This window comes from Lepisosteus platostomus, chromosome 7, assembly GCF_059453375.1.
Source record: "Lepisosteus platostomus isolate fLepPlt1 chromosome 7, fLepPlt1.hap1, whole genome shotgun sequence".
Classification (NCBI taxonomy): Eukaryota; Metazoa; Chordata; class Actinopteri; order Semionotiformes; family Lepisosteidae; genus Lepisosteus; species Lepisosteus platostomus.
In genome coordinates, this window is record NC_142617.1 from 17,417,526 (window position 1) to 17,429,701 (window position 12,176).

Sequence of the window (12,176 nt, forward strand, 5' to 3'; positions counted from 1 at the left end):
TCCAATTGTGGCTGTCCTTGATACATGGTTGTGGAATTCTCTTAAGAATTATGTCACAGGAAAAAAACGCAAAAATCACGATACATCCTGTGAACAATTATGTCACAACCCCAAGTGTTGATATTTGCATACAACAGGTAGCCTTCAACTATATCGATAACTCCCATGTAAAATATTTGTGGTAAAGGAAAAACACTACCAAAAGATAAAGAATATTTGGACATTTTCATATTTTTTCACTTTCCTCTTTTCTTTCTCAAAAGTGGAAAACTGAAAGAAAAAATACAAGGCTTCTTGTAACAAGTAAATATTGTTTTCTATGTATATATTTTTTACTCTGTAATGTCAAACCTGCGGCACGACAGCATGGCAGCATAAGAGCTCTTTGGATACGGACTTGATACTGGACTGGGGAACCTTCTGTATATACCTGTAATATTCTTGCTCTCCTCAGGTATGTGTAAGTTTTTACCCAGAGCTCTGGCTTCTTTGCACCTTCCAAAGATATAATGGCTAGTTTCACTGATAAAGTGTGTGTATGTGTATGTATGTGTGTGTGTCCTCTGATAGACTGGCATCACATTTATATTCCAGTCTCTCATCCTGTTTTTCTAAGAATATAGGGTTACTGCAACCCTTACTAGGACTAAGCAGCTTTAAAACAACTGATGGATGAGTGCATTTTCAGATTTTGATATTTTACATGAGAGTTCTTAGATTAGCTAAAAAGTAATAACTTTAATGCACAGAACATACACATTCAACTTTCTAAAAATATATATTAGTGTAACCTTGACGAAAATAACTTTCCATGCGATTACGAGTGAAAATATATTGGTGCATTCGTGTAAAATAAAGTTCTCTATTTTATGTTAATTTAACCAATATACTATAAATCAATATTCATATTGATTATTTTACTCAATCAACAGAAATGTGTAAAGTCACTTTCAACGCTAGCTATTTAATGACATGTTCAGTTCAATCTCCTATTGTGTAGCTGTTAAAGAGATGTAACAAAAGATTGAGCAAGTGTACAAAACTAAAAGGCTGTGAATGCTCAAGTTCTTAATTTTTAAACAATCGTCATCACAGGTAAGAAGAAGCTTACCTAAAGTTTAAATAATAGACAGTTTCTGCAGAGAGTTCTTAGTTTGTCAAATATCCCGTTAAAAATAAAAATAATTGCTCTAATTGCTGCTCCACTGCTTCCACTACCAAAAAATGCTTCCTCCTCTTTTCTACAAATCCCATTTTGCCAGTGAACTCTGTTAGGAATATGAATGCCTTGTCACCACCACTGCCTGGGCTCTTTTTGATGCTTTTATTTCAGAGACTATCAGTGATATTAATAACTTAACAATGAGGTTGATTTTGGGAAACCAGTGACAACTCTTGCAAGTGAGTCCCTCTCTAACCAACCCAGGGGGCATATCTTGTGAAGAGTGTACTTCAGTTGCTACCGGTCATCTCTCCCAACACTCTAGGAAACATGCCAGAAGACTGAGCATCTAAGGCCAACAGCAAAATGGGACATGTAAGTAAACAAGGAAACATTGGGTACCATCAAACAGCATTAACAGGACGGCAGCGTAGACTGTGATAACACCACACTGATGATGTTCTGGGATCAGCCAGGAGCAAAGCCTGTATATCAAGATGTTTCTTTCATCCAGTCCTTCCCATATTAATCCAACTCCTTCCAAGAGATCTCACACACAGAGCTTAGGCTGTGCAGTCTGTTAATATGTGAATCTGAGGGGCAGCCCAAGCTTTATCGCTCACACTGGAGCTTACCGGACATGACCCCTGCCATCAAGGTGGAGACGATGGGGGTTTTCCTCTTGCTCACTCGGGCCAGAAATGAGAACAGCAGCCCATCTCTGGCCATTGCAAAGATAATCCGTGGCAGGGGAAACATGGAACCCAAGAGACTAGAATGGGGTGGGAGGGGGTAGGTGGTGGTTAAGAAGTTTTAAATAAACAACATACAGACCGGAGGAGACCAGGTTACTACGTGGATTCAGCTGCAAACTGTTCTGAATGCACACTGGTGCTGATGGAGGTGGAGGGTATGGAATAAGTAAATGTGCACACTGTGAAAATGGACTGTACCACTCAGAAATATAAAACAACCTATTTTTAAAGAACATCAAAACGTTTCTTTCACCAGGCTCAGATTTTTATAAGTTCTCCTTTTAAAACCAGCTGCAAATAACAAGGGGATTTTAGAAGAAAAACAAAGCAGGAATTCTTGATTAAAAAAATAACTAAAAGGAAATGGACAAGATTTTCTGCAATTTGTTTTTTGGTTCAAGGTTATTTTCTTTAATAATACTACATCTGCATGTGATGTTACAATTGTTTAGGTTACATTAACAGGAAATGCTCTTTTCATTGTTCACATCCTGTCTAGTTCCTAAAATCTTGAGCCCAGTGCACTCCCTTTCAAGATGTCCGATTCCATTCAGTGAGTAAAGACACATTGAGCAAGATGGGTCAAAAGGCCTCCTCTCATTCGTAGCCTTTTTTATATTCTTATGACAGAATATTAAGAGTTGGCATGTGACTTGCTCTGTACGATCAAGGTCTGTATGACTGGTAGTGCCCAAATGACTGACAGCTTATGCCTACAATTACTGCAGACCACATTACTTATCTTTCTTACATGATGGCCTGTGGATTGCTGAAAGTTTGTCTGTTGCATTAGGAACTGGCTATCTCTAAGTGAGCAGTAAAATTGTATGCCTGCTGATGGTAAATAGCTCAAGATGAGTTCCAGCAGTAAAGGTGCATTTTGAACAGGTGCGGTTGAAAGCACGTACATTCCTGTAATCACAGTGTTAGTGGTTATTCTTTCAGCCTCACCTGCAATAACCCCTGAAGTTAATGTAGCAGTTACGGGGGTTTTGGTTCTTTGGCTGATTTTTGCCAAAAATTTGAAGAGCAGCCCATCATCGGCCATGGCCCAGATCACTCGGGGCATTGGAAACATGGCGCCAAGCAAGCTAATGAGAGAAAGAGAACAGGCCATGCCATCTGAGTTAGTGAAGGTCAGTTCCACATAATGCAGCGAACCTACTATCACTTCAACAGAATAATAATCAAAACTCCTGTTTTGTGAACAACATTTTATGCAAAATGAAAGATTAACATATAGGGCTGACAGATATTTAAGCAAGAGGGGACCTTGAGATTGTTACGATGTCTATGAAGTCTCTACCAAAGTCTTTGACTTTTAAGTCAGCCTTGATTTTCAGTTTTGTGAAGAATATTTCTGACACCAGAAAAAAAAAAACTTTTGGACATGAAACACTACATTGTTTTTCCCTTTTGATTAAGGGACTGAGCTCAGATTTGCTTTCAGCGCTGTCTGCCAATTCTGATCCTATAAACCCCCTGGAGTGTGGGTATTCAAAAAGTAGCACAAAGAAACAACTAAAATAGTATTGACAGCTTAGTAGAAAAAGATTAACAAATTCAAAAATAAACACCTCCTGATATTGCTTTAAAACATACTTAACCATCACAGGTCACTTGCATTAAATCCTTTTTCAACAACTAAATAACAGGAATTTCTATCTGGAGAATATACTGTACAGTAATTTCCTGAATACCTCTGATCATATTTGATGTATATTTTCTTGTACTTAGCATAGCAGGAATGTCATGATACTCCAAATTATTATGTTATGGCCATAGATAAATATAATATAAACTAAATACTTTTATATTAACAGTGGGTAAAGATCCAATTTTGGGGATGAATATACTTGTACAAGTTAAAGTTTAGCTGTGCTGGGGCCCAAGTTTAATTCTGGACCTGGGATGCTATCTGCATGGGGTTTGTATGTTCTCCCCATGTTCAGGTGGGTTTTTGCCTGGTGCTTTTCTTTCCTCCCTCTGTCCAAAAACATACTGGACGGTGAAATGCCTTCTGGGACAATTGGCCCCATGAGTGTAAGCATGTATGTATCCGTGTTTGCCCTGTGATGAACCAGTGTCCTGTCCAGGGTGTTTCTCCACTGGGTGGCCACTGCTTTCGAGAATTGAAGAAAGAGGTTTTCAAAATGTATAGATGGTAGTTAAGTGTACAAAAAATTATACATCAGCAAAACCCTGTACATACACATTTGATGAATGTATTAAGAAATCATTTTTCTTAAGAATTTACTTATTTTTAATGTACTGTAGGTTATCCTATCCTGGACAATTTATGGATGTATGGGTATATGATAGAAGTCAAAGACAACGTCTTTAGTTAAAAAAATCAAGATGTGATTTTATACTCTTAAATTTTAATTTAAAGAATAAAAAAATCTACAGAACACAGTACTTATTACAGTTTTGGATTTGCATGGTTGGATGTTACAAGTGCAACATGTGGGGAACTGATATATTCAAATCCAGACACAGCATAATAGTACAATCTACAAATAAGATGAATATTGTTATAATGAAGATTAGCCCTGCATGTCAATGCAGACGAAACCCAATGGATAATGGTAGAGGTGGTACATTGAGTCCCACCAGCAACACCTAAAACTCTCTGAAATGACATTATTACTGCTATTACAAAGCTGGACAAGGTACTAATTATAGCATTTTAACAAATGACAGGAGATTATAATCTCTCTTTTACAGCTATAAAGCTGTTTCAATATACAGTATGTCTGCCTAGTATTTGGGAAACTGGGCCCATACAGAAACAAGGCAGGAGAGATAAAAACCCATGAAGCAGCCAGAAATGCCAACAGTCACCTGATGGTATTTTTTGTTTGATACAGTAGATATTTCTTATGTCTGCCAAAGGGAAAGCAGTCACCAAGCAGCAAAGCTTCAGCTTCTTTAGGATTCAGGAATCCTTAGTTATTCATGTAGAATCTTATACAGCTTAATCATCACCTGTGACATATTAAGAGTTGTGTGTAGAACAAACTGTACAGTTTTGATTACCAAATATTTGTAACTTAGTAACATCGTTACAGTTGTAAATGTTACCAACTATGTAATTATGGAAGTGAAGAACTCAGTGCAGAAAGCAGATTGGGTTTTCTTAACCTTCCATATTTACACAGAAAAGATGTCTTAAGGCACCAATTTTATAATTCTATTCCATATTCTAATTACCTAATGTGGAAAGCTTTTAGCTTTGCTTTAAAATGGTTTAAGGTTCCACATGTGTTCTAAAAAAGCAGGACAAAATTTCACAGCATAAATGCTTTAGTGCAATTAGGAAATTCAAAGCTTCATGCAAAGTCTTGCAGATCAATAGACAATCAAAATAAAAATACTGCACAAATAAAGAAATCTGAAAGACTATAAAAAATATATATTAATTTCTATACAGAAATATCTGTGTACACATCACCTGAGGACATCTAGTACTGAGTTGCTATATATCAAGTGGTGTTTAAGGTATTAAATACTATCAACATATACTATTTCAATACTACTACTATAATCGAAGTGTCTGTTTTTAAAATATTATCCATCTTAAACCTAAATGAATACAGAAAAAAGCCCATTCCAGACACTTAAGAAAGCCGAGTGCCAAAGCATCTAAAATAACAGTGGTAAACTGTTAAATACATTCCCAAAGGATGGATTTAGAAATCCCAAAGGATGGATTTAGAAATACAGGCTTAGGAGCTATGACTTTATGACTAGGGACTTATTTTTAGAAGAGAACAGAGCTCAGATATCACACCAGCTCTTCCATTGAGCATTTATTTTTGTATTCACAAGTGGATATAAAGCAAAAATGCAATTTTATTATTCATTCTTGGAGCCCTAAAAACGTATATTACAGCATTTATACTGTTCATCATGCTCTGTCACAGAGTTTGATATGCCTTGATATTCTTTTTCAGAAAACCATTGGGACAAAACTCTCAAGACTGACCAGCTTACCTCGTTGACAGGGCGCACAAGGAGCCAACGGCTACTGCGTAGGTGGCGCCTTCCCACCCCACGTATTTGAAGGCGACAGGCAGGGGGCTGTTCTTGTCCAGCATGTAGTAGGGCATCATCAGGGTGAGGGCGGCAGAGACCCCGAAGTAAGCTACAAAGCAGATGAGCAGGGAAGCCACGATCCCGATGGGAATAGCTCTCTGAGGATTCTTCACTTCCTCCCCTGGAGAGCCCGCAGAGAAAAACACCAGGGTCAAAGGTCGTAAACTCTCTTACCAATAGAGGCCACTGTACAACTCTAGCAAGGAGAATGAACAGCTGTACCAAGGTTTGGGCTCTGTATTAGAACTCAAACCAAATCCCTAGAATGAATGACGGCAATTAACTCCTTACCGACAAGGAACACACAGTTCAGTCTGTCAGTGAGGATGTTCACAATAATGAACTATTTGGATAATCTGTGCCTTGATGAACTATATTGTATTCCACCAACAAGTGGACAGACATAAAGCAACCAAATAAGTACAAAATGCACTGTATAAAGGTATAATTCCAAAGTTGTTGTTTTTTTTTCCCAGTGGTCATCAATTACAACATTTAATTAACTACAATTTTCACAGGAAATCTGGAGTGAGTAGGTTATGACAAGTTCATATTGAAACGAATTTCAATTCAGTCCACTACTTCTGTAGCTCCCTATAATCCTCCTTAAATCTTCCTTAAGCAAGCACTAAAGTTCTTATAGAAGTACCTTGAAGTAACTATGTTAACATATAAAAGATCCCAAGCTAACATGCATTTCCTTTTTAATTTTTCCAACTTGATTCCCCAAATGTATACAGTGCCTTGTAAAAAATAGTCTCCACTTGCCAATAATACATTTTTATTAACTTTAAGAAACATGCTCTACACAAATTCTGTCAGCTGCAAATACAGTAGCTTTGAATAAAAAATATGATCAAACTGAACATGATGTGACAACCTAAGGGGCAGGGTAATACAGTATTGCTCTACTACTAAGCTAAAAGAAATGGATCTAAGAAGAACCCTCTTGAAGGGTACATCCTAGCCACCAAAGTCCCAGAGAGCCTTGGGTCTTTGGAGCAGAGTGAGTGAATAAGGCAAACTGACAACTGAACAACACCTGCTTCTAGTCTCTTTTCATTATATACATACTAGTCTAGATCTTTAGACAGATTGGCAAGACAAAGGGTGGCTAGGGCCATACAGTGAGATTGAGTCGTTCCAAACATTGTTTAGAAGGTAGTTATTTTTTGGAAAAGAAATTTGAACTAGAATTTGTACCTAGACTGTACCTAGACTGTGAACAACTATTCTGGAGAAAATGAAAAGCCAGACAGGAAATGGACACAAGGACGGATACAAATTTGTATTATTAAAATAGTAATTTCTCTGGAAGTTATGAAGCAGGTCAAATGTCAGCATAACCTGCAAAGAAGATGTTCAACTGAAACATTCATTTGCACCAGAACGGATTTAAGGATGCTGTAGCAAATCAGAATCTAATTTTCTATATAACTAATTTAGATCTCCACGAAAAAGTGGAAACATTGCAGAGGGATGAATATTTTGGGCAAAGCACTGTAGATCTAAATCCTAAATAAATTCAAATGGATAAATCACCTTTCCTGTTTGATGTTAATATTTAACAAGAAACAACAAGAGAGACTTGAATTTAGTTAACAAAACAAACCAGTACAAAACCTGTCCCATTGCTGTAGATACTCATATTAAATACTAAGCAGAATAATATGATGTTTTCATAAAAGATATAACTTTCCACCCAGCCCTATGATTCAAACACTAGAAAGTCAATGGACTTGAATTTAGTGAACTAGACCTAGTTTCATTAGGGGTTGGCCTTGACTCTTGCAGCTGCCAAAGGAATATTAGGAGCTCTGTGTTCCTGCCAGCAAATAGCCTGTAGCAACGACAGCTTTCTTTGATTTACTGGAAGTCTAGAACATACAGAGTTCATTCTTTAAATGGTTCTGCCTAAGAAGCTATACTTAGGGAGGAGACATATTTCCTGTTCGCTGTCTAATGACAAAAAGCCAAAAAAAATCTTTCCTTCTAAGAACTCCAAAGCTAAGCATATCTATGCCTGGTCAGTGCTGTAATAAGAGATCTTGCTGTTGTAAGTGGTGTTGGGGTGAGCAGGACCACTGTTCCCTCTGGACCAGAATGTTCTAACCACTGCACCTTAAATCAATTGATGAAGCAATTTCTCAAATCTTCAGTTGCTCTGCTGTGCAGTTGGACTGCTGGCGCATAACAGCTCTGCCAGTCACCTACAGTAGCAGGTGGCTGCTGTATTTCAGTAGTGGATGAGGTGGTTTCCAGCCGAAATACCCAGCCATGTGTTTGACACCCATGCTTTGGTTTCCTTCAAGAAAAGGTTACATGAGATCCTTGGATCAATAAGCTACTACCAGGTGGGACAAATGGCCCAAAATGGCCTCATCTCATTTGTAACCTTTCTTATGTTTCACAAGGCAAGTGTTTTCAGATGAAAACTGCTGTTTAAGTCCTTATAAAGATATAATCATCTTTAAGGATGGCCGATGAATATATTAGCTCTCCAATGAAGGTAGAAACTTGTCCTGTCAAGTTAAGTGAGATTATACAGCTCACCTGGGGACCTCTTCAACACAAAAGTACCCCATAAATTGACAACACAAAGATCACAAATGAAAGAAAGCCAGTCACCCCATATTGTTAATTCCAAATGACTATACAGTAATATTAGGAGTTCTACAGAATATTAGGACTATACAGGATTATATTCGAAGTTCTTATCCTGACCTAATAGCTTCCACTTCTCTGGATCCTGAGCCTGAAAGTTTCTTTCCAAATTTAAAGGCCTGAATCAAATACCTCTGAAGAGTAGTGCATTTAAAACTGATACAGCAGCCATTTTTTTAGACAAAGTGTTGTAAGAATCTGGAACAAGCTGCCCAGCAAAGAGTACTGGCTTCATTAAAAAAAAAGCTGGATGAGAACCTCCAAACATACTATGTAGGCTAAATGCTCCCTTCTTGTTTGTAACCTTTCCTATGGTCATGTGCTGTTATTTGGCACCTTTTCCTACCTGTGGTAGCAATGCAATCAAAGCCCACGAAGGCATAAAAACAGGTTGCAGCTCCTGAAAGAACACCAGTGAAGCCAAAGGGCATGAACCCTCCGTCACCATAGATCCACTGTGATGCTGTCCTCTCTGAAACACTACCAAACAGAAAACATCAGTGTTTGGTATTATTCATATAATGGTCTACAATAGGCAACTTTCATCCTTTTCCATTGCAATAGCCTAAGTTCTAAGAACTTTTAGGGTTAGGACTTTCCATTACAGAATGGCCTAATCATAGACTGCAATGTCCAAATTAAAAAAGAATAAAATTTCCTGTAGTGGTTTCTGTTTTGTCTTTATTTTTGTTATGCCCAAATACATCTAAAATCAAGTGTTGGAAAAGCTTCTCACACCTAAAAGCTAAGAACTGTCAAGATGAACTAAGATAAGAAGTACAGTCCTCTGAAGTGCAATGAAAGTAAGGTATTTAACCTGTCCAGCAGTTCCATGCACTACTGTGTAAAGTCTTAGACACTTTGTATTTTTATTAAGTTCAAATTGTTCTAATAGTAGAAAATACAAGTGGGGGCTCTGCAGAAATTGTTGCTGCTTCCAAAATACATATAGTGTAATTCCTAATATTGTCAAGATGTCTGTGACTTTTGCACAGCACTGCATTTACTGTACGTACAGTACACTTCTTCACAGCAAGTCCTGGTGAACTGTACTTTTTAAGAGTTCCTATCAACAGGAAACCTGCTGATAACATACCAAACACAAAATACGAAATTAAACAAAAAAACAAATCAGATTGTGTCTGTGTCTTTTGGTCTTGAAAATGTCTGGATTTACAAAAAATCATAGTAATCATTTAATTCCTGGCTTCCTGAGCTAGAATCCAACCACCTATTGCATAGGAGTTAAATCATTTTAAAACCTAATGCTCCTTGAGTTCTAGTGGATTGCACGGGACAACTAAGGAGTATAATAAGGCATGATCTGTCACCCATTTCTGAGTAACATTAGATAGTCAATAAACCATGGTCTTTTTTCAGGTAGGTGGTCTATGGTCCTGTACAGAGAAAGAGTGACAGAAGAGCTACAGTAGTTCAATGGTGGTATGCTGCCATTAAAATAAAACATACTTGTAAGTTGAGGAGTTGGTGAGGTTTGTCATGTCCTCCTGCGTGAGGCGCCAGTTTTTCAGGGTGCCCTTCACCAGCCCCGACACCACCACAAACATCAGCACCAGGATATTGATGCAGGTGAACACCTTATTCACCATGGCGGATTCCTTCACGCCAAAGGCCAGCAGCCCTGGAAGAAACAACGTTGCCTGCTGTTAGCCTAGACAAGGCTGCAACAGTACAAGAACAAAGTGACAAAAGACAATCAGAATAAAACCAATCTCCTGTCTTAGATGCTTAAATGGACAAATTTATGATTGAATAGCAAAGTGCTGATTTTGTGCTTAAAAATTCAAATTATGTAGTTTTTTGTTGTTTTGTTTCTTCAAAATTGTATTCCTGTTCCAAGATGGGTTGAATGGAGCTGCTAGAAAAGAAAATATTTTTTGTCCTCAATTCAGAGGAAAACAAAAATAAATTAAGATTACAGGAATTACATGAGATTAAGACCACAGTGTAAGGCATTACATGAGAAGAAGTGCATTGTTCCTTCACTGGGCAACATACCTGTTAAAATCAGGATGATCAAAACTGCAAATATATCGGGATACTCAGCCAATACCCCAGGGGCCTTTATTGACATGTACGCTTGGCAGAACTCCTCAATGTGCTTGCCAATCAGCTCATCAAATGTGGCACTCCAGGCTCGAGCTACACTTGATGTTCCTGTGAAAAGTAACATGAAATCTGTAACAACAATTTCAGCCTCATTTTTCCAGTTTCATTTCTGTTTGGTAACTTGAGATTTTCCAGGTTATTTTTAAGTTACAGGCAGTCCATGAACCATAAAATCAATATATAATTTGTACCTACTTAAATTAAGGCTATCCCTTACCAAAGAAACAGTTGAGACCAAGATTACCCTGAAATAAAATTATGACATTTATGATTTTTTAAATATGGTTCTCTTCAGTAACATGAAAGTGCTTTTTTTTTCTTGTTGTAGACCAATGTCCCTAATTATGTAAGGATAATGAAAATATCATTTGTGAATTAGGACACAAAAAAAGAACATCCATTCATTCATTCCCGACTGTATTGGTTAATCCAGGGTTGCAGGGGAGCCGGAGTCTATCCAGACAAGCAAAAGGAGCAAGGCAGGATACACCGTAGATGAGACGCCAGTCCAACTCATGGCACACAGAAACAAATACACACTCACACCAGGCCAGTGTTCCCAGAAACCAACTAACCCACCAGTATGTCTTTGGACTGTGAGAGGAAACCAAAGGAGGCAGAAATCTATGTGAAGACTGGTAGAACATACAAACTTCATGCAGATAGCGCCACAGGAAGTGAACCCAGGCCCCAGCATTATGAAGCAGCAATGCTAACTACTGTGCCATTATGCTGCCCCCAAACAAACAATTAAAGCAAACTAAAGCAAGTATTTTTACTTTGTTGTTTAGGGACCCTGTATTATCAGGAATTAAAGCAAAAGCTCAGTATGAATTATGATATTGTGAGATAACAGAAAATGGAGAATGCATCTGACCATTAAATATTTCGACAACCACATCAATATGAAAACAACAAGAATAGTCCAGTTTGCCAATTTTGCCAAAAATGAAAACAATTTCAAGAAATAATCAAAAAGGAATTAAATAATGTCCCTTGATAGTGTTCAGCCTCTGGGCTGAAAAGTCCTGTGTTGCTTATAATACTAAAGGGATACTGTAGTCATACTGTCAAAGAGCTGGTAATGTGTGGCCTTTTTTTCAAAAATGAGCATACTGGAATCAGGAATGCAACTGCCAACATCATGTGCCAAAGAGGTTCAGATGAGGTCATTTTGCCTAGCTGACAATATGAAGACAGCTGTAGATTAAGCTCAGTTGCCTTTAATTTTGTATTAAGGCAAGCTTTGAAGTATTGGGAGTTACAAGAAGTAAGTGTGAATAGGAAGCTAATTGCAGTATTTACAGCATTTAATACCAATTGTAGTGTAGGTGGATCATTTGCTTTGTGGAGTATGAGTCTTTTTT

General features: G+C 37.7%; 1 protein-coding gene across 8 annotated transcripts in view; it reads right to left on the reverse strand.

Moving 5' to 3' along the window:
• The window catches only part of LOC148658415 (high affinity cationic amino acid transporter 1-like), a 37,028-nt gene that overhangs the window by 5,003 nt on the left and 19,849 nt on the right, over positions 1-12,176 (reverse strand). For 7 of the 8 annotated variants that reach the window (XM_088639569.1, XM_088639565.1, XM_088639567.1 and 4 more), the window contains 5 exons: positions 10,699-10,857; positions 10,150-10,321; positions 9,026-9,159; positions 5,914-6,136; positions 2,869-3,008 (listed from right to left, as the gene is read on the reverse strand). In XM_088639569.1, the coding sequence (XP_088495695.1) occupies positions 2,869-3,008; positions 5,914-6,136; positions 9,026-9,159; positions 10,150-10,321; positions 10,699-10,857 (828 nt within the window). Of the gene's footprint in view, positions 1-1,797; positions 1,935-2,868; positions 3,009-5,913; positions 6,137-9,025; positions 9,160-10,149; positions 10,322-10,698; positions 10,858-12,176 lie in introns of all 8 variants that reach the window. The other variant, XM_088639563.1, reaches the window with a different exon arrangement.